The sequence below is a fragment of the Rhizopus delemar genome, genomic scaffold, assembly GCF_000149305.1.
Source record: "Rhizopus delemar RA 99-880 supercont3.17 genomic scaffold, whole genome shotgun sequence".
NCBI lineage: Eukaryota > Fungi > Mucoromycota > Mucoromycetes > Mucorales > Rhizopodaceae > Rhizopus > Rhizopus delemar.
Genome location: NW_027137843.1, coordinates 57,814 through 76,798, shown reverse-complemented (window position 1 = coordinate 76,798; position 18,985 = coordinate 57,814). Strand labels below are relative to the sequence as shown.

General features: G+C 37.0%; 9 protein-coding genes across 9 annotated transcripts; 6 read left to right on the top strand and 3 right to left on the bottom strand.

Annotated features, from left to right (window-relative positions):
- Positions 1–465: 465 nt before the first annotated feature.
- On the top strand, positions 466–1,329 carry RO3G_15609 (uncharacterized protein; the record flags this gene model as incomplete). The annotated part of the gene is made up of 1 exon (XM_067670193.1): positions 466–1,329. One exon carries the CDS (start codon positions 466–468, stop codon positions 1,327–1,329), a length of 864 nt encoding a protein of 287 aa, XP_067526294.1.
- Positions 1,330–1,832: 503 nt separating this feature from the next.
- On the bottom strand, positions 1,833–3,099 carry RO3G_15608 (uncharacterized protein; the record flags this gene model as incomplete). Its single annotated transcript, XM_067670192.1, has 4 exons — positions 1,833–2,140; positions 2,193–2,226; positions 2,274–2,588; positions 2,629–3,099. The coding sequence occupies 4 exons, from the start codon at positions 3,097–3,099 to the stop codon at positions 1,833–1,835; spliced, it is 1,128 nt and encodes a 375-aa protein (XP_067526293.1).
- A 3,849-nt stretch (positions 3,100–6,948) lies between these two features.
- Positions 6,949–8,014, top strand: RO3G_15607 (uncharacterized protein; the record flags this gene model as incomplete). Its single annotated transcript, XM_067670191.1, has 5 exons — positions 6,949–7,102; positions 7,150–7,333; positions 7,388–7,447; positions 7,529–7,760; positions 7,820–8,014. 5 exons carry the CDS (start codon positions 6,949–6,951, stop codon positions 8,012–8,014), a joined length of 825 nt encoding a protein of 274 aa, XP_067526292.1.
- A 146-nt stretch (positions 8,015–8,160) lies between these two features.
- RO3G_15606 (uncharacterized protein) lies at positions 8,161–8,969 on the bottom strand (the record flags this gene model as incomplete). The annotated part of the gene is made up of 4 exons (XM_067670190.1): positions 8,161–8,340; positions 8,393–8,626; positions 8,700–8,877; positions 8,935–8,969. 4 exons carry the CDS (start codon positions 8,967–8,969, stop codon positions 8,161–8,163), a joined length of 627 nt encoding a protein of 208 aa, XP_067526291.1.
- A 1,561-nt stretch (positions 8,970–10,530) lies between these two features.
- Positions 10,531–10,944, top strand: RO3G_15605 (uncharacterized protein; the record flags this gene model as incomplete). The annotated part of the gene is made up of 2 exons (XM_067670189.1): positions 10,531–10,667; positions 10,710–10,944. 2 exons carry the CDS (start codon positions 10,531–10,533, stop codon positions 10,942–10,944), a joined length of 372 nt encoding a protein of 123 aa, XP_067526290.1.
- A 780-nt stretch (positions 10,945–11,724) lies between these two features.
- RO3G_15604 (uncharacterized protein) lies at positions 11,725–12,738 on the top strand (the record flags this gene model as incomplete). The annotated part of the gene is made up of 3 exons (XM_067670188.1): positions 11,725–11,841; positions 11,898–12,125; positions 12,244–12,738. 3 exons carry the CDS (start codon positions 11,725–11,727, stop codon positions 12,736–12,738), a joined length of 840 nt encoding a protein of 279 aa, XP_067526289.1.
- Positions 12,739–14,417: 1,679 nt separating this feature from the next.
- Positions 14,418–15,690, top strand: RO3G_15603 (uncharacterized protein; the record flags this gene model as incomplete). Its single annotated transcript, XM_067670187.1, has 7 exons — positions 14,418–14,597; positions 14,671–14,714; positions 14,768–14,845; positions 14,892–15,108; positions 15,167–15,191; positions 15,246–15,289; positions 15,427–15,690. The coding sequence occupies 7 exons, from the start codon at positions 14,418–14,420 to the stop codon at positions 15,688–15,690; spliced, it is 852 nt and encodes a 283-aa protein (XP_067526288.1).
- Positions 15,691–16,543: 853 nt separating this feature from the next.
- RO3G_15602 (ribosomal RNA assembly protein mis3) lies at positions 16,544–17,679 on the bottom strand (the record flags this gene model as incomplete). The annotated part of the gene is made up of 6 exons (XM_067670186.1): positions 16,544–16,780; positions 16,841–16,981; positions 17,029–17,154; positions 17,207–17,341; positions 17,392–17,558; positions 17,613–17,679. 6 exons carry the CDS (start codon positions 17,677–17,679, stop codon positions 16,544–16,546), a joined length of 873 nt encoding a protein of 290 aa, XP_067526287.1.
- Positions 17,680–17,845: 166 nt separating this feature from the next.
- On the top strand, positions 17,846–18,861 carry RO3G_15601 (uncharacterized protein; the record flags this gene model as incomplete). Its single annotated transcript, XM_067670185.1, has 2 exons — positions 17,846–18,377; positions 18,434–18,861. 2 exons carry the CDS (start codon positions 17,846–17,848, stop codon positions 18,859–18,861), a joined length of 960 nt encoding a protein of 319 aa, XP_067526286.1.
- Between the last annotated feature and the right edge of the window lie 124 nt (positions 18,862–18,985).

Genomic DNA, 18,985 nt, shown 5'->3' with positions numbered 1-18,985 from the left:
TCTGCAAGTTTATATTAAACATAAAATACCATTGTTTAAAGAGCAAATCATGGTTTCTATGCACTCTCTCAAGCATTCACCACTTTCATGTTCCACCTCCTTTTTGACTTGGCATTATTGTTTACTATTGAACTGATTTTCAAGGGTTTTTTTTTTTTTTTTTTTTTTTTTTTTTTTTTTTTTTTTTTTTGCTTTAAAAAAAAAACTAAAATAGCTAGAAATGATTTATGCAGATTTGACTCCTCTTCTTTTACAAGTCACAGAAATAATACTTTAAATGCTAAAGGACCCGAAAGGGTGATGGACAGGTTCTTTAGGTAATTGATATATTGCGGGTGAAATAAGATGAATGAATGTCAGCATTATTTTTATATCCAAAAAAAACAGAAAAAAAACAAAAAAAAAAAATTCGCAGCAAGAATCTATTTTTCTTTTTCTTTTTTTTTTAGACTCAATAAAGAACAGATGGCAGGAGGACGTAAGAGGAAATTAGTGAAATATGAAGAAGACAGTGACTTTGAAGAAGAGAAAACGACAAAGAAGAGCAAGACAACGGACGATGAAGAAGATCAAGACATGCAAGTGATCTCCGAGTCTTCTTTCCATCCTTCCAAGATTACCATTCCTCGACCGGCTCATGGACCTTTTCCGGATGCGCTCTCAGCCGACAGTTTAGAGTTCCTTGCGAATCTAGCAGAAAACAACGATCGGGACTTTATGCATGTCAAGGCAAAAGAATGGGAAAGGACACGAAAGGATTTTACGGACTTTGTGGGTCTGCTGGCCAAAGAAATCCACCAGGTCGATCCTTCCGTTCGACTCGAGCAGCCCAAGAACGCAGTCTACAGACAACACCGCGACTTGCGATTCACCAACGACAAGCGTCCCTACAAGACGAACCTGTCCGCGTCCTTTTCGAGAAGCGGTCGTAAATTCCTAGACGCTGGCTATCATCTTTCGATCAAGCCTGGTCATCAGAGCTTTTTCGCCGCTGGGATCTGGCAGCCTGGGAAGACGATGCTCGAGAACCTACGACAAAACATGATCCGACACGGCAATCTCCTGCGCGAGGCCCTCTCGACCGAGGCCGTCCAGGAGGTCTTTGGCCAGACGGGCACAGCGATCTTGAGCGACGAGGACAAGCTCAAGGTGGCTCCGAAAAACGTCGCAAGAGATCATCCAGAGATCGAGCTCTTGCGTTATAAGAGCGTCGTGGTCGTCAAGACCTTTACGGACCAAGAGGTCGTGTCTGAAGGATTTATTGAAAAAGTCATGGATGCCGCCGAGGCTTTGGTTCCTTTGGTGGCCGTGCTCAATGCGTGGGTTTAATAAAAGCTTTATTGTTTTTCGTCACGGATGACAATCACATTCGAAAGATCATCGGCCGAATTGTATTTTTCTTGTTCCTCCAGGTACTTTTTATACCGTCTGTCTTCTTCTTCCATCCGCCATTCTTCTCCTCGAAAGGATCCTTCGATACGTGCCATCACACAGCAGCCGAGACAGTTGCCGAGCACGTTGAGGGACGTACGTGCCATGTCCATGATCGCGTCCACACCCATGATCATCAAGACAGCTTCGAGTGGGATATTGTATTGACTGAGTGTGCCAGAGAGCACGACGAGTGACGCACGAGGAATGGCAGCCACACCCTTGGAGGAAAGCATGAGGGTGCCCATGATAGAGAGTTGGGTGCTGATGGGTAAATTCATGCCGGCTGCTTGAGCAGAGAAAATGGTGGCCAAGGACAGATAGAGCGTGGTGCCGTCCAGGTTAAAGGAATAGCCACTGGAATAAGAGGTCAGAAAGCGTACGGATACATCATGAGACACTTACCAGGGAATCACAAAACCGGTCAACGCGTTCGTACAACCAAACTCACGCATGCGTTCGAATGCCAAAGGCAGTGCGGATTCACTCGAGGCCGAACTGAATGCGAGTAACCAAGGCTGTCCGATCGCTTTGAAGAAGCCAATGACAGGAATACGTGCGATCAGCATGATGGGTACCAGAATCACAATCAAGAAAATCACCAAGGATGCATAGACGCACCCGATCAGTTTACCCAAATTCGCAAGGACACTGATACCATTCTTGCCTACAGTAGCCGCCAAGGCAGCACCGATACCGATAGGTGCATCTAATGTTCAGAGGGTTGTGAGCAAAGAGAAGGAAAAGAGAAATAAACTTACAGTTCATAATCAAACCAACAAATTTAAACATCACCTAGATGCACATTAGTTTTGCTTTCAACAAGCACAAGGTCCCCTTACCTGAGACAAAGCTTCATTGATCTCCAGCATGACCTTTTTACTCTTCTTATCCGCCTTCATCATCGAGCAAGCAAACATGACTGCACAAAACACGATGGCCAACACTTTATTGCCAACAGCGGCCACAAAGAAATTTTCTGGAATGATCATAAACATCTCACCCGACCAAGTGATGGACGTCTTTTCGGTTTCAGCCATGGCTTCGATCGACGACGTGTCCTGTCCGACGGGTAAGATAACACCATGGCCGGGCTTGATCAAGTTGGCCATGATGAGACCCACGGCAAGGGCCAGGGTGGTCACTACTTCAAAATACTAACAGAGTCAGATCAGGTTACGAACGCAAGCGACTTACGATGATGGTCTTTATGGCCAGCTTGCCCACCTTGGCAATATCATCCCCATGGCCAGCGATACCGATGATCAAGACACTAAAGACCAAGGGAACAATGATGATTTTGATCATCTGAATGAACGCATCCCCCAGTGGTTTGATGGCCACACCTGCCTCAGGAGCAAATCGACCGATCAAGATGCCGATGACCATGGCCAGGATGATCCAGAAGGTGAGCCCGGTTCGTTTCTGTAGGATGCGAAGGATCTTTTTGAAGGGAGAGATCAGGTACGTACAGCAGACATGGCTCACGGCCTGGGTCGTACGGGTGATGAAGGCTGGGTAGTGAGTGGATGATTTTTCGGGAATGGGAATACGCAAATGTTCTGGGATGTGGGATCGATTGGGTTCATCCTGTACGTTTTCTGTAAAAGAACCAGCTTTTACTTTGCTTTCGGTCGTTGGATGAGAGAAATGGGTGATTTCGTCCATGAGTATGAAAAGAAGAAAGAAAAGAATTAAAAAACAGAGGGTATTTATATTATAGGCAGGTACAGATCAAACCACCTATAAAAAAAATTACATGTCCATTTTTTTTTTTCCCAGGTGAACACATTTGGCTATGCTTTTTTCGTTTTACTGTCACACGAATGGGTTTCCAAGGGATTTTATTAGATAAGGAGCCAATGATAAGAATGGGTTTTCTTGCTCGTTAGATACAAAATTGCTATATTGGGTTTAAGACGGAAAAAGAGAACATTTTGATCTGTTGGTAAATCATCATTCGGTTTGTTAAATGAACGACAAAGCTGTCAAGTATTTTTGTGTTTTGCTGTCATCTCTGATCTCTAAAAAGTAATGTATTGTTTGACCTTGAACATGAGATGACATGTCATTCTACACATTCAGGCATCGATCAGTGAATAGCACAGCAGCAAGGGATCATGTTTATGTTTTATGTTACGTTTATTTAGAAAAAGTGTGGGAAATATACAATTTCCCTTAATTTATCCCAGTAAAGCCATGTTCCTTTTAAAAGTGTCAATAAAAACCTCTCTCACACACACCCTCTCTCTCTCTCTCTCTTTCTTTCTTTCTCTCTCTTTCTCTCTTTCTCTCTCCCCCTTTGTCTTTTATATCAACCTATCTTATTCACTGTGTGTGTTGATTGAGAAAGAGAACAAGAATCAAATTGGAATTGCCCAGGGGAAACCAAAACCAGTCAGATCTTTTCTGTCTTGTACAACAGTACACCAAAAAAAAATCTGAAATGTTATCTCAGGTGTAACCTTGATTTGGTTTCACACGCTTATACTTTTTTCATTTGATAAAGAATTCATAAAAGAAGATAACGCCTCAGATTGATAAAGAATTAAATAGCCGTAGTGTGTATTACGGTCATCTTGTTCTTTTTAGTTTTTGATAGACGAGATAATTTATAAAAGTACCCAATCAGCCCGTGTTGTGATTCATAAACAAGAGTGTGAAAGGATAAAGAAAAAAAAAAGTGAAGCTGAGGGATTGAAAGGGACAAAGACAGTGGAAAAGGGTCTATACAGAAAAGAGTCATAAGACACAATGCGTTCGTTAATGACGAATGAGAGAAGAGATCAAATAGAAAAAGAATAAGACGCTGTAGGTCGATCATAGAAGCAGCTTGCGTCAAAAACATTGAATAAATTCTGAAACGAGCTTTATAAACAAAGGGAGTTTGTCATGGATTCGAAAACAACACTTTCATGTTTGCTTAAAAGATGATTTTTTAAATCAACAATTGTTCATTCGATTTTATATACAACCCATCCTTATTAAACATCACTGGTACCTTGGGAATATTAAAGCATAAAAAAACAAAACAAAAAAAAAGAGACCTGATTTTATTCATCATCCGTCTTTTAAAATCGAACCTTTTTTTTTGTACAAGTCAGTTTTATTTGAATCATGTGGTGTATTTCATTGCTTCTTTTTCCTTTTTTTGGGTAAAATAACCATCCTTCACGTGAACCTGTGCTGGATAAACGGCATTGAAGGATGAAGAAAAAGCAAAGAAAAAACTGCTGTAGATTGCATTTACTTTCAACTGGCGCTATTGACTCTCTGGACATCAGTGGAATCCCTCATGAGCTTCACCATTGGCTGGTTTGCCTGGGCTTGCTTTAAAAGGAAGTGGAAGCAAACTCAAAACGCCTGTTTTATATTCCAAACTAGGCAAACGAATTGGTTTCTATTTGGTTATTGTCTGTAAAACCATACACTTCCCCCCTCACACTGACTCTGTACACTTGACTATCCTTGATTTTAAACAACTAGACACAATCAGTCTTAAAGACTCCAAGGCTCAAACTCTTTCCAGTTTAAAAAAGTATAATAGAGTTGAAGAATTTGTAAAAAAAAAAGGCATGTTCACTAGTCAATTATGGCAGAGAAATGAAAAGCCCTAGCGATGCTCGACTGTTTGAAACTTACATTTGGACGGTGAATCCAATTCAATGATCAGTCGATTGGGATTCACACACGTCTTTGTCTGCAGAGAGACCAAAAGTTGGCTTGATGACATCATTCTCGAATGACCACTGACAAAGGGTGAGATATCCTGTTGATCATCACAAATTGAATTAAAAAAAAAGACCTCCTGTTTTAATCCAGTGTCTTATGGGTTCCTGTATCCCTCAAAGGCCGTCCTAATCGTCGTTTCTGGGCCCATGATTAAAGACGAATTTTATGGACAAGCCTTGGTTGTCTCCATCGACCCTCGGGCACTTGATCTTCTTTCGGTTCATCTTGTAGACTGACCTCTTTACAAGCAGTGAATCAACCCTCTGTACGTGGCTGACGATCAAAGCCATTCGCCTTTCTGCTGTTACTGATGAGCATCAAAGTGTGAATGCCATCAGGAGAAAGACCAAGGGGCCGACTTCTATAAGCACAAAGATCATCCTGCTCATTCTAAAGTGCAGAAGCATCATGATCATTTGGGAGGGTATCACATCTTTTAGGGAAATAAAAGAAAATCAGTGGATTGCTTGATTCAAGCACACGGTTCTTTGATGATCCTTTCTCAACTTTTTGAGGGAGGATCGAATTGGTTCCTTTACAAAAGCTGCATGAACTTTTTGCACGAAAAAAGAATGCTGACTTTGTGCTCGTTGAGGTCTTTGATCGATCCACAGCCCATGTCAAGCAAGACAGACATGAAGGACCTATGACTCCATTCAGCAAAAGGAGCCATCAAACAGAAAACGATCGTCTTTGAAGGTCAAGGAAAGGAGAGTTGGCCATCTAGGCTCCAAGAGAAATAACAGAGCTCGGTCATCGATCGTCTTTTGTCCCTCTTCAAGGCACTTGACAAGAATGGAAAAGAGAGAGACATAAAGAGCAAGCTTTTACAAGGTCGGATTTTGCACTCTGGTTCATCAGCAAGGATTGTGGGGCTTTGTAGGACGGTGAGTCAGTCAAAGGTATGTCTTTGTGCTTTTTCATGATCAAAGATGACCAAAGCAGTGACAAACCAAGTTGGATCTCTGTAGCTCCAACAAGCCATCTCTTTCTCTCTTGAGTCCTTATTGGATTCACATCCCATTACCCTCATCCACCCCCCGATGTTTGGACAAAGTGTGTTTGTCAAACTAAGCGCTGACTTTTGATTCTTTTTTTCAGTAAAGACATGGAGTTGAAAATCATAAAAAGAAGAATTTGTCTTGTTTTCATTTTCTCTTTTTGATGCTTTCAACAAATAGAAACAAAACACGTACAATCCTACAGAATCTGAGGTTCATTCACAGTTGAATCTTTTTTTTTTTTTTTTTTTTTTTTTTTTTCATGAACCTGACCACACGTCACAAACCCTTCGACAGTTTCCATTTTTGTTGAAAGTCTTGGTTTGAAAATAAAAAGCTGAAATAAGAAATAAAAATGATTTTTATTCGTCAAGACATGTTCTATTGTTAACGCAATCATCTCGTAAAAAAAGTAAAGGATTAGGTTCAAATCATGCCATGAATACAAGTTTGAATTCTGTAATGTGATACAAGGTCTCTGTTTCAATTTTTAAGTTTAATCTGAAAAAAGAGGAATACTCTTTACTCCACTGACAGTGAGATGAGTACAAAATGAATGGAAAAGAAAGAGAAAGAGAGAGAGAGAGACAGATGGGTTGTTGGGTTCATGTTGCTTTTTTTTTTTTCCCAACAAGACATTGACAACTATTCCAAAAAATCATCATCCGCATCTGCATAAATATAAATACACCCCAGCTCACATGAACTCGTGGCTTATGTTTCCCAAGAAAGATATAAAGACATGGAGTACGTCAGGCTATTTTTTTCTTCTTCTTTTATAAACATGTCATCCGCAAACCGATTTGCTGCTCTTTTGGGCGATGAGAATACAGAAGTTGATAAATTAGGAAATGTTAAACCTGCAGAAAAGAAAGAAAGTGACCACCCACCTACTCGTCGTGAACAGCGAAGAACGAACCAAAAGAGAGTACCTGCTGGTAATAAACGATCTCAAACGCCATCATTCCTTCTCATCCTTTCTTAGTCTCTCCTCCCTCAAGACGTGAGCGTACAAACAGAAAAGAACCTGTGGGACAACCCGCGTTGGAAGAAAATAATAATGTGGCCAATAAGTTTGGTGTGATTGATAATGAAAAGAGAGAAAGATATGCTCTTTGGAAAGAAGGTAGAAATAAAGTCCATGATCGTCACAGCCGTACGGGTATTTTGTAAGTAAATGAAACAGAAAGAGAATGTCTTTACTGATTCATCATACAACTCAGTGATAATGAAAAGAAGACAACAATGGGTTGGGGTGAAGCTGGTACGGCTGAACTTCAAGGGTAAGTAAAAAAAAAAAAAAAAAAAAAATCATCATGATTACGAATACAAAAAAAGAATTGACATGTAAATTTTTTTTTTAGTGCAAATGACGTATTAGACCCAAAGGACCCAGACGCTCCCGAAAGTAATAGATTTAATGCTGATGAAGCTGCTGAAGAAAACTTCAAGACATTAGATCAATACCTTAAAGAAAAGAAGGATGTTCACGTCCCTACCCTTCAACCTCGTAAACCTAACGAAGGTTCTGATGACAGTCAGTGGAAAGACGCGGTTGCTCTTCAAAAAGAAGAGGATAATTACTTTATTGGCAAGGTATACAATCAATAAAACTCTCTCTTTTCATAATATTCATCTCTTTTTTTTTAAAAAAGGAGGAAGCTGGTTCCAAGTCCAAGAATAAGTCAAAGAAAGGAAAGGTTTATTTGGAAATCGATCAACCCGCTCACCGTTCTGGTGGTCGTAATCAAGGCGGTCGTAATTATCGAGGTCGTCAACATGCAAAGCGTGGTGAACAAGCCTCTCTGAATCTGTCTGATGTCAGTGCATTCCCTACCTTGGGTGCTTAGTTTGAATGACAATAAAAATTATTTAAAAATTTCACTTGTGCATGAAAAACAACCCTTGGCTGAGACTAATTTTCATTCACAGATTTATATAAAAAAAGTAAACATTTATCCGAAAATAACCAATCATGTCATACTAAATTATGAATTTATTCATTGGCCTTCTTTTCATCCGGAATAAATTCTTGACCTGCCACAAACACAGGTTGTTCTTTACTGATGAAGGCTGTAGGATAAGGTGCAACAATGATTTGCTCTTCTACGTTATTCATTTCAGATTCTTGTTGTACACGATGAGTGTAAGAGTGAATGGCAAATGCAAAGTGAAGCTATAAAAAGAGTGAACATGAGTTTGTATAACAATCATTTTCTATTTTATACCTTCAACAACATGTTAATAGCCATAGCTAATGTGACAATCCAAGCACTTTGGATATAAATGGATTCACAAGTATTCATGTCCAATTCATCATCCTTCACTTCGCTTACAACTTCTTTACAAATCTCTTTATCCAAACTGAAAAGTAAGACGGCACTGGCGACCGAGAAGAAAGTGTGTAACGCCAAGTCTGCCCAATAATAAATGTTGAAGAATTTAAGTTGCTTAGCGTTATTCTATAATTAATTTAATCATTCACTGTTCATAAACAATACTACGCATTTTCTTTTTTTTTTTTTTCCTATTTACTTTGAGTACACCAATAGCACCTGCCAAGCAAGCAAAACCGGAAAGATAAGAATAGGCAGTTAATCCAAAGACGGTACCGATGTCTGCATCATCAAATTCATCCGATAGTGCAGTTAAAGTAAGAGCACCATACAAGTGACTAATGGTACCCAATACTGCCAAGATTAAAGTAGCAGATCTATTTTAATCATCATTCATTTATTCAACTATTAAATCAGCTTTGTATTCTTCTTACTTGAGATTAATACAAAAACAACAATTATTAAGCATTGTATCAGAAATAATAAAAGAAAAAAAAAAAGAAAACGAAAGGAAAGGGAATCCTTATTTTGATAAATAAATATTAAATATCCGATATCCAATCAAATTATTTTGTTATTTTTGGTTTAATGAATTCATAAAGGGCTTGCTCTTGTTTCCTTTACAAAAAAGAGGGCAACAGTCTATTTAAAAAATAAAACGCCATAAATTACAAAAGATGAAAAAAAATAAAGAATAGATGAATACACCTTTGGTCATATCAACAAAAGGCTCCAATGGTCTCCATGTCTACCCTACCTCTTTCTCTCTTTTTTTAATACATCAAAAAAGCATCCCCTTTCAATCAGACCAGAAACTTGAAATCACACTAGTCATTCCGTATTTTTATCAGATTTTTTTTTTTAAAAAAAAAAATGAATGCTTGTAAAATCTTTTTAAAACAGTCTTTCTTTTCTATTCAATTTTGTAGGAAAAAATGCATTGTCTCAGCAGATTACATTTTCATTCAATTTGTTTGTGAGATGCTTGTTGGACTTTTTTATATCTGAAACTGAATGATGCTTTATTGACAAGTTGCTCAGCTTTTTGATGTTCTTGTCTTTTTCATTTTGTTTATCACACTACTCCCTTATGGTAGTCGACTCTGTCAACTTGTCTTTTTCTCCCTTGTGTTTGCACGTTCACCTTCGTCAACTTACTGAACTAGAAACCCTAGATGATCCTCGAGTCGGAAAGCCTTTATAAAATTCATTTTTGACATTTGACTCATCCATGCTGACAACTTTTAATTCAGATGATGTGTCGTTGTGATGTCCTAATTCATTCTGACAAGGTGTTATTATGCGATATTTGCAGATAATAAAGTTGAGAAACAAATAGTACTTGAAAATCAAGTGAATGAGTTTCAATTTAATCTATTTATTAGAAACAACCTATTTAATCAAACTACGACTACATTGGAAATGGAATTATTCAGGAACCAAATCGAGTTCAAGGTCAATTACAGTTGAGTTTGGTGAACAGTGTCATTTTTTATATGGTGAACATCGGAAAGGAGCATGAATAAAGATGTAATCAACAACACTATCTATTAAAGAACGTGTTGCTTTTTATATCAAATCCGAGTATTATAAAAACAGCAAGTATTTATTAACGTAAATATGACAGATGGATCTGCAATCCTACTGTAAACCCAGATTATGAACACGCGATACTGAATGCTTGTAATACAACAGAATAAGAGAAAAAAACAATCATTTGACATCATGAAGACGTTCAAAATGCATCCCATCGTTCTGAAATGTGCAGACAACAATGAAAAAAAAAAAAAAATTGGCTTCATGCAATCAAACCTTTGAGATATTAGCTGTAGTACCAGAAATGAAAGAAGAGCTTCAAAATATAAAAACAAGTACAATTATGATAGCATCTCTTTACGGTTCCCTAAAGATAGAATGGCTTCTATCTAAACTATACACGGAGATGACGGATGATCTTTCTATTTTTCTTAATCAAAGCCGGTTGGGGATACCTTGAAATGAGATATGCATTCAGTAGATGACTTGCAGGTATGACCATGCTTGAAACAGTATTAGGGAAGGCTACTGTCATGAATAGTATTGAGATCTATGAAGACATACTGTCTACTCCCATTGAGAAAGTTTTCAAACACGATGAAGCGCTTCATCAAGCTCTTTACCTCCAAAAGTAAATATCCCTTTCTGTGACCAACAAGCATCAGTGACAAAGATGGCAAGGGATGAATCCTTGGAGCCAAAACCTTTCATGCGCCTGTCAAGTTTACGTTTACATACTACGGGTGACTTTGAAATTGGGCCCACAACTTCAACCTTCTGTTTGGATACCCCCAACACACTCCCTTGATATCCAAATTTTCATCAAAAAATCTGCTTGTCACACCGTTTGCGCGTTAGCTTCAAACGAGCATACAAAAGAAACCTTCAACTTTGATTCTCGAGCATAACAAGACAACTGCAAACACATTTAAATCACAAATCTACATGCTTTACCGATCATTTAATGAAACAACGAGTGATCCAACTCCATGGCCATATATAATATTCACACTTATGGACTATGATCATGATGATGACAACACGGGTTATCGAATTGGGTCAACATCAATGCCATCAGTCGCACTTGGTGTTAATCAAATGTAAAAATAAACAATCACCAGTGTTGTTTGAACTTTTTTTAGCTTCTATAAAAATAGATTTTTTTTTTTTTTTGCTGTTAGCTTTTGTGTGCTTGAGAAAGTGTTACGGTTTTGTCAAGAATGATGCTTTTGCTATATTCGGACAAAAGATCCTACCGGATCGAGCCGTTGTGTCGCTGAAAAGTACTACGTATAATAACTATTGTGTATGGACAATTTGCTGGTGTAGGATGGTTGTCCATTTTTAGCTGCTCTAGATTCTTTTTTAAATGATAAAACATGGCATGGATTGGGTCAAGGACGATCGATATTCACTATCTCGAGATAGTGCGAATCCAAAAAAGTGGATCAAGCTACACGATACCGTATAGTGTATGCTCTAATAAATCTGTCACAAGTAATTCGATATGAGACTGATTGGATACAAATAAATAGTTGTTGGAAACTGTCTTTTTCTGCTTTTGCGTTGGCCTTCTCCTTGATTTTGTTACTCCTTTTTTTACTGTCACCAATAAAACGCGAGTCACTCTTTTTATGCACTGAAAAGAAAAAAAAAGTTTTTTTTTTTTTAAGAAAAAATTTTAAAAGATGAGTACAAATAACTTGAAAAGAAAAGCTCGTGCTGAAGAAGAGGAAGACAATCAACCGCTGAAAAAAACTGCTACTTTACACTCTGATGATGAGGATTCCGATGATGGTCTTCAAGTACATGCAAACTCTAAACACGCTTTTTTTTTGTGCTAAATTCACCACGAAAATAGGAAATAGTTGATGTTGATTTTGATTTTTATAACCCTGACGAAATTGATTTCCACGCATTAAAAAAGTTATTGACACAACTCTTTTCTTCTGATGCCGAACTGATCAATTTGGGTGACTTGGCAGACATTTTGATTGAAGAAAACCATGTAGGCACTACAGTGAAAGTAGACGATCAACAATCCGATCCATATGCTATTTTGAGTATAATTAACCTCCAGCAACAAAAGGTAAAAAAAAAAAGCAAGAGTGATGTAAAAGAATGAAATCAAATGCTTAAATCTATTTCAAAAAAAAAAAAAGGATAAAGAAGGGGTTCAGCAATTATGTAATTATTTACTCAACAAGTGCCCAAAAAAGAACGAATCTTTACACAAAGCAGTTGAATCCATCTTAAAAAGCCAACAGGTAGGCTGGGTTGTATCTGAAAGATTTATCAATATGCCTGTCGAAGTTATGCCACCCATGTATGCCATGCTTCAGGAAGAGACAAAAAAGGCAGTACAACAAAACGAACCTTATTCATTTGAATGGTATATGTTTATTTCAAAAACCTACAAAGAAGTCAATCCGACTGTAGAGGAAGATGACGATGAAGTCAAGAAATCAGCCAACAACGAAACTTTTTACTTTCAATCTGAAGATGAAATCATTGCTAAATATGCTGAATATCAATTCGATTATAAATTTACCAACAGTGAAAAGGAACAAGCTGCGGATTCAAGAAGAGCATTTTCTGATTTTGGTATTGAACCTTCTCGTAAACTGCTACTTGTTCATCAATCCAAGTTTGATGGTCTTGTGGATGAAATATCAAAAACATGTGCTTCAACCGCTCAATAAAGTAAAAGAATCCATGTTTGTAAATATAAAAAAAGGGAGAGAGAGAGGGAGATAGAAGTTTTTCTATAGTTGGATTCCTTTGACTTGTGAAAAGCATATGTTTGAGATCATTTAGCTGAACCCCTAAAGAAAGTATCAACAGAAGCAATCAAGCAGGGTGGGTAACATTCATTGTGATCAATTGAAATGGCACCTTATGTTGGTCTAAAGGTCTTAATAATACATGATAAGATGTGCAAATAAATGATTCTAAGCAGAATAGTAATGATAATAATTAAGAAAAGAAGGAATATACTATATAATTCCAACCAAAACAAGCGCTAGCTGACCTCCATGGTTCGCTTTACTTTTTAATGGACAAGTCTTTTTTTCAGAAATGGTTATACTGGCATCATTGGAGATGTCACAACATAATGGTCGATAAAGGATTACCTTCTGACAGAGCATTGGCTTATAAAAGAAATTGATCTTTAGATTTCGTACAAATTTTATGCAGAAAATGGTTGTACAAGAAAGTGTACAAGTGTCGTCTTTGTTAAAACATGAACTTTACTAAAAAGAATAAAGTTCAAGCATTATTTTTATAACCTTAGAATTTAGTAATATGCAGGTACTACTAAAAAAAAATGTCATAAATAACATGTTCATCAGCTTAAAATGAACTCTCTCTTTTGTTTACTGTTTCTATGTGAATAAGCAAGCTTTGGAACTTACGAAATAACAGAAAAAAAAAAAAAAAAAAAAAAAAAGCTAAAAATCATTTTTCTTGAAATTTAAATAGTATCCTTATTTTCTTTTGTCAGAAGCGTCTTTCCTTATAATGGTACTTTTGCCACTCTGTGTTTATTAAAGCATATATAAAACAGCTGTTATAGCATTTGTTTTTTGCTTTTCTTTCTTTAGCATCTTGCATTTTCAAACGTACTATTAATTTGCTGATTAATCAGAATTAAAACTTATACTTTACACTATTTTTTATCTCTTTGTATGACCTCAATGAGTATAAAAGTGTAGTCTCTGTGGCCTTTTTCACTGTTAAACTCATATTATTGTTGATTTCAATAGCTAAAAACCCATGATTGAGTGTCATAGAAGGTGGCACCTTCTTCTTGTACGATTACTTTATTTATCAGTGTCTTTATACCAACTTTTTCTTTCTTTAGTTCTAGTGGTGTCAGATAGCTTTTACAAATTTCTTTTAATTGAAGAAATAGGATATTTCATTTGTAAATCAATAGTTTTTATTTCTCTTTTTTAGCAGCTTTCATGGATCACCTCTTAAACGGTTTTTCTTTTTAAAAAGTGAGTATCTTCTTCTACTTGACTTGTTAATTTAAAGCGAAAAGGTAAATTAACCACCAATTACGGCATATTTGGGTAAACAGTTTTATTTTTTAAATGCAAACTTCAACGTTTATTTGAATTCATTAAATAGTATAATACTATAATGATTCAAGCGTATTAAACAATAATTTGCCACCGAAAATTCAAGAAAGAATACCTAATGTACATTATTAATAACCAATAGCTTGGATGGCTCCTTCTGGATCCGGTTAATGACAATTTCATCCTAAAAGGGAGTTCATCAAAAGAGTAACTTTATGCAAAATTATTCATTTCCCATAAAAAAACATCGGAGATTCGAATGCCCTTTTTTTTTAACTTTTCGTCACTAAACAATGAGCCACTGTCATCACGAACATTGCGACCACGATCATGAAGATTTACCTGAATCTGGAGAACAATTTTTACTATATTCAAAGATTGATCTCGATAACGTCCGTTGTTTGAATGAAGCAGAGCCTAATAGCGGTAAAAAAGTTATTAGACCGTGGAATGAACGTATGGATGATTCCAAAGTACACATCTTACTTTTTTATATTGTATATAAAAAGGAAAAATGGCTAAAACAACTTTTTTTTTTTCTTTTAGTTTTTGGAAAGTGATGCAGACGAACAACTGATTGTCTTTATTCCGTAATGGACACTTTCGAGAAAAAAAAAAAGACATCATACTAAACAAGCATTAGATTTACAGGAAGTGTTAAATTACGTTCCATTTGTTTACGTACCGATCGTACAGAATCAGCACCATCGAAAATGAAAGTGTAAGTGACCAAAAGATGAGAAGAAGGTTATTAAACTGTATCACAGCTTTATCAATCGGGAAGATGTTGATTTTGATGCAGCAGAAAGCTATAGTCCCATACAAGAATTTGACTTGGTTCAAGGATCCAATGATGTTGTCGAATATGGTGCGCGAATCACAAAGTTTAGTAGTGTCCGAAACATCACACTATTTTTCCCTGAAAACTTTGGTGAAGATACAAGCATTATACGATACATTGGATTTAAAGGCGAGTGGACTGAGGTACGTGGTTTATATCATCATTGTAAGAGATATAAAAGATACTGATTTAGTTTAATAGGTAAAGCGAGATCCAATAATTACAGGTAAAAACTTAAATTATCAATAACAAGAAATAAAAACTAAGTAACCTTCAATAGTTTATGAAGCCAATGCCAATCCAGCGGATCATAAAATTCCTGGTGTAAGCGATAAAACAGATCACTCTGTTCAATAAGAGATGCACATGGATTAAATAAAAATATCGTTTCTTTTTTATTGCCATTTGATTTTTGCATTACAGTTATAAACTAAATGAAAATAATGCCAGCAATAAAAGAGATGCCTGCAACAATAAAACCTGAGAATTCTATGTATGAGGCAGACGAACTAGCTAAAGTAGGAAGTGCTGATCTAACAGAAACAGAAGCAGAAGGTGAAGAAGACAATTTAACGCTTGAAACTGCAGAGGCTGATGAGACATTACTTGCAGAAATGACAGCAGGAGTGGATGTCATTGAAGAGTTTAAGCCAGAGCTTGTAGATACAGGTGCAATTGAAGAAGAGACAGCACTGCTAGAAACTGGCTCTGCTGCAACAGGCTAAAATTACAATAGTTTGTAAACTCATGTCTTTCAAATTTTTAAATTACATACACAGGGCTCAGTCATACAGACACAATAAGGTTTACCGGTATCGAGATTATCACAATCCTATTATTTAGATACGTTTTATAAAACTTGGTTTATCTCTTGATCTCTTACGTGTTTAATACTGTGGTGTAAGCCGGGATTCTGTAGAAAGACAAACGGGTAAGATATCAAATTGTAAGAATGCAAAGCATGCAACATACCATAGCAAAGAATTCAGCATCTGTAAGATTGTATTGGAAAGCCACCGATACACAGCTGTCAGCAGGGACAACTAGGAGGAGTAATGTTCATTCTTTTTGATTTGTTATTGTGTATGCCTAGGTTTACTTGTATGTGTCTGAAGACATCCTTCAGCAGGTTTGCCAAAGACTTGATTGATCAAGCTATAAGAAAAGACTGCCAATGTGATAAGCTTCATGATTTGTAATAATAATGAAAATGAAAAGAAACACTCTCATTTAGTGAAAATCTCTTCCTCTTATTGTGTGCTCCTTTTTCCCTGTGTACCTAACAGAACTAACCCTACTAAAAAGAGGAGAGTTATTGTACTTGTTAAACTAATAAATGAGACATCACCTCCCTTTTCAACGGCTATAAGAAGGAGTAAATATGTTCACTTGTGCTCGCAAGCACCTGACACAACCAGCTTGGTTTCTTTTATCTTTGCAAAACACAACTTTTTCGCAGTGTAGTTTTAGCAAGGCAAAATTCGAAAAAGGTCAAAATGAACTAAAAATGGTGAAGTGCATGGCATGAAATATTTGTATTACTTTTTGTTATACAACACAGGTTTATTATGAAAAAAATTATGATTTCTCTTGCTTCTTCTTTTGCTTGTTCATAAAATACTCTCCGCTTTCCAATTGTAAATCGACCTTTGATTTGACAGGCGCAGGAGGGAATGGTGTATATTCCTTCTTTGGCTTCTCAATGACCTTCTTCTTTGACTTGATATTCTTCTTCTTGAATTTAGGTAGGAATCTATCCCACGATTCGGTTGCTAATTTAGGATCCTTTGCAAGTTCTCGCTTAATCATAAGTTCCTAAACAAACAAAATGAGTACAGGCGGAAAGGTATTCTGTATTCTTTTTTTTTTTTTTACTTTAATGTGATAGATAGGGTGAATATTTTTCATACAATCAAGAACAATACGACGAAGATCTTTAAGACCTTTGTATGGTCCCATAGCAGACACAGTGTTACCTTGAATCATCATGTAACATTTTGTCAATAACTCAATAGCCTATACATTATATTAGATATACATCATGGTGTCTATATCTGGTTTACCTTCAAGGTTGATCCATTAGGACCAATCAATCTCTGTCTACGCTTTACAAATCTTTCTTTATTACGAGTAATATTTCCAATCTTTATAATATCACAAGCAACTCCATCGTCCATGATTTTAATAGCCTAATTTCTTTATTTAGAAAATAGAAAAAAAATCCAGAAATTTCCTTCCTACCTGTGGAAAAGGTACACTTCTCGCCAACAATTTAATAAGATCTCTTGCCTTGAGAATTGAATAAGGATCCCAAGACTTTCTGGTAGTCTTTACTGTCATACTGCCTTCCACTAAATCTAAAACACAGGCAATTCCCTTTTTATAAAGATGAGTCGCATTTTCTTTTTTTCGCTATCTTCTTTTACCCATTTCTCAAGAGCCTTGGTAACAAGTGGCCAACATTCTTTTAAATAGGCTTCTCTGTATTTAGGAAATAATGTTGCAAAAGAAGATTCTTCTGTGAATGGTTTTTCCATGTATTCTGGTTTGAATTCCTCAACTTTCCAATGATCAATGTCATCGGTGTCCCAAGCTATAAAGATGTATGAATAGCTGTATACATGTACGTTTTATAAAAGGCACATACGCTTGTCTTTCCTGAATCTCTTATTGTTTCTTTGCTGCTGCACTTCTGGTTGTCCTGTTTCTGACATGTTTGTTTTTGAAAAAGAAAAAGAAAAAAAAAACCTGTGCAAACTTTCATTAGGAGAATGCATTGTCCTCAGCAGGTGGCTTAATTGGTAGTCACAATATCACGTGCTCTCTTTTTATTGTCCCTTTTTTTTCCATTGAGCATATTCCCTCCAACTCCAACAACAGATGGCCGCTGAAAGAGCAACTTTAGTATTAGGAGGTGCAGCTCTTGGTGCTGTCTCTTATGCTGCATACCAAAAGTATACTCAAAAGCCATTGAGACCACTCCCTCCTGCCATTCAACAACAACAGCGTCCCAGCGCACCACCGGTTAACAACAAAACTGTGGATAGCATTGAGAAAGCCAAAAGCATCTTACCTTTTGGTTTCCCTGGTCCTGTTAATGACCTTGTCTATCGCAATGCTTATGTGACCTCCTACAACCGTCGTGATCGTAATCCTAATTGGGTCGCTGAACATTTGACTGCTGATAGTTTAAAACGTGGCGATCAAGTCGATCGTCAAAAGTCTACATTCAAGGAAGACGATCGTATTCCTGCTCAATTCAGAGCTAGACTGTCTGATTACTTTAAAAGTGGCTTTGACAGAGGACACATGGTACCAGCGGCTGATGTCAAGAACAGCCAAGTGTCGATGGATGAGACCTTTTATTTAACCAATATTTCTCCTCAAGTAGGAGAAGGATTCAATCGAGACTGTAAAAAACGCATTGTTTATGTTTTGCCAACATCACTAACACGTCTGTTGTCGTAGATTGGGCTCACCTTGAACACTTTTGCCGATCACTGACTCAAAAGTTTTCTGATGTGTATGTGTTTACTGGCCCCTTGTATCTGCCTCATCAAGAAGCCGATGGAAAGTTTTATGTGAAATATCAAATGATCGGCAATCCACCCAACGTGGCTGTTCCTACTCACTTTTACAAGGTCATCATGACCCATCACCAAGGCAAATACAGTGTAGGCGCCTTCGTGTTACCCAACCAACCCATCTCAGACAACATGCCGCTCGAGGCCTTCAAGGTACCCCTGGATGCGGTCGAAAGAGGCACTGGTCTTGTCTTTTTTGACAAGATGGGTGAGGCTAGAAACAGCTTGCCAGATCTTTGCAGGGAGACAGAATGTAAATTGGTCATTCGAAAATTCAATGATGCAAAGAAGAAGGCACTGCCTTCGAATTAAAAACATAAAAATTTATTCTTTTTGTTCATCAATTCTTGCATTCGTTTATCCAGTATTTCTCTTGTCTTTCTTTCATGCAGCGTTTTTTTCTTTTCTTCTAAAAGCTCTGCTTGCGTTTCTTTAA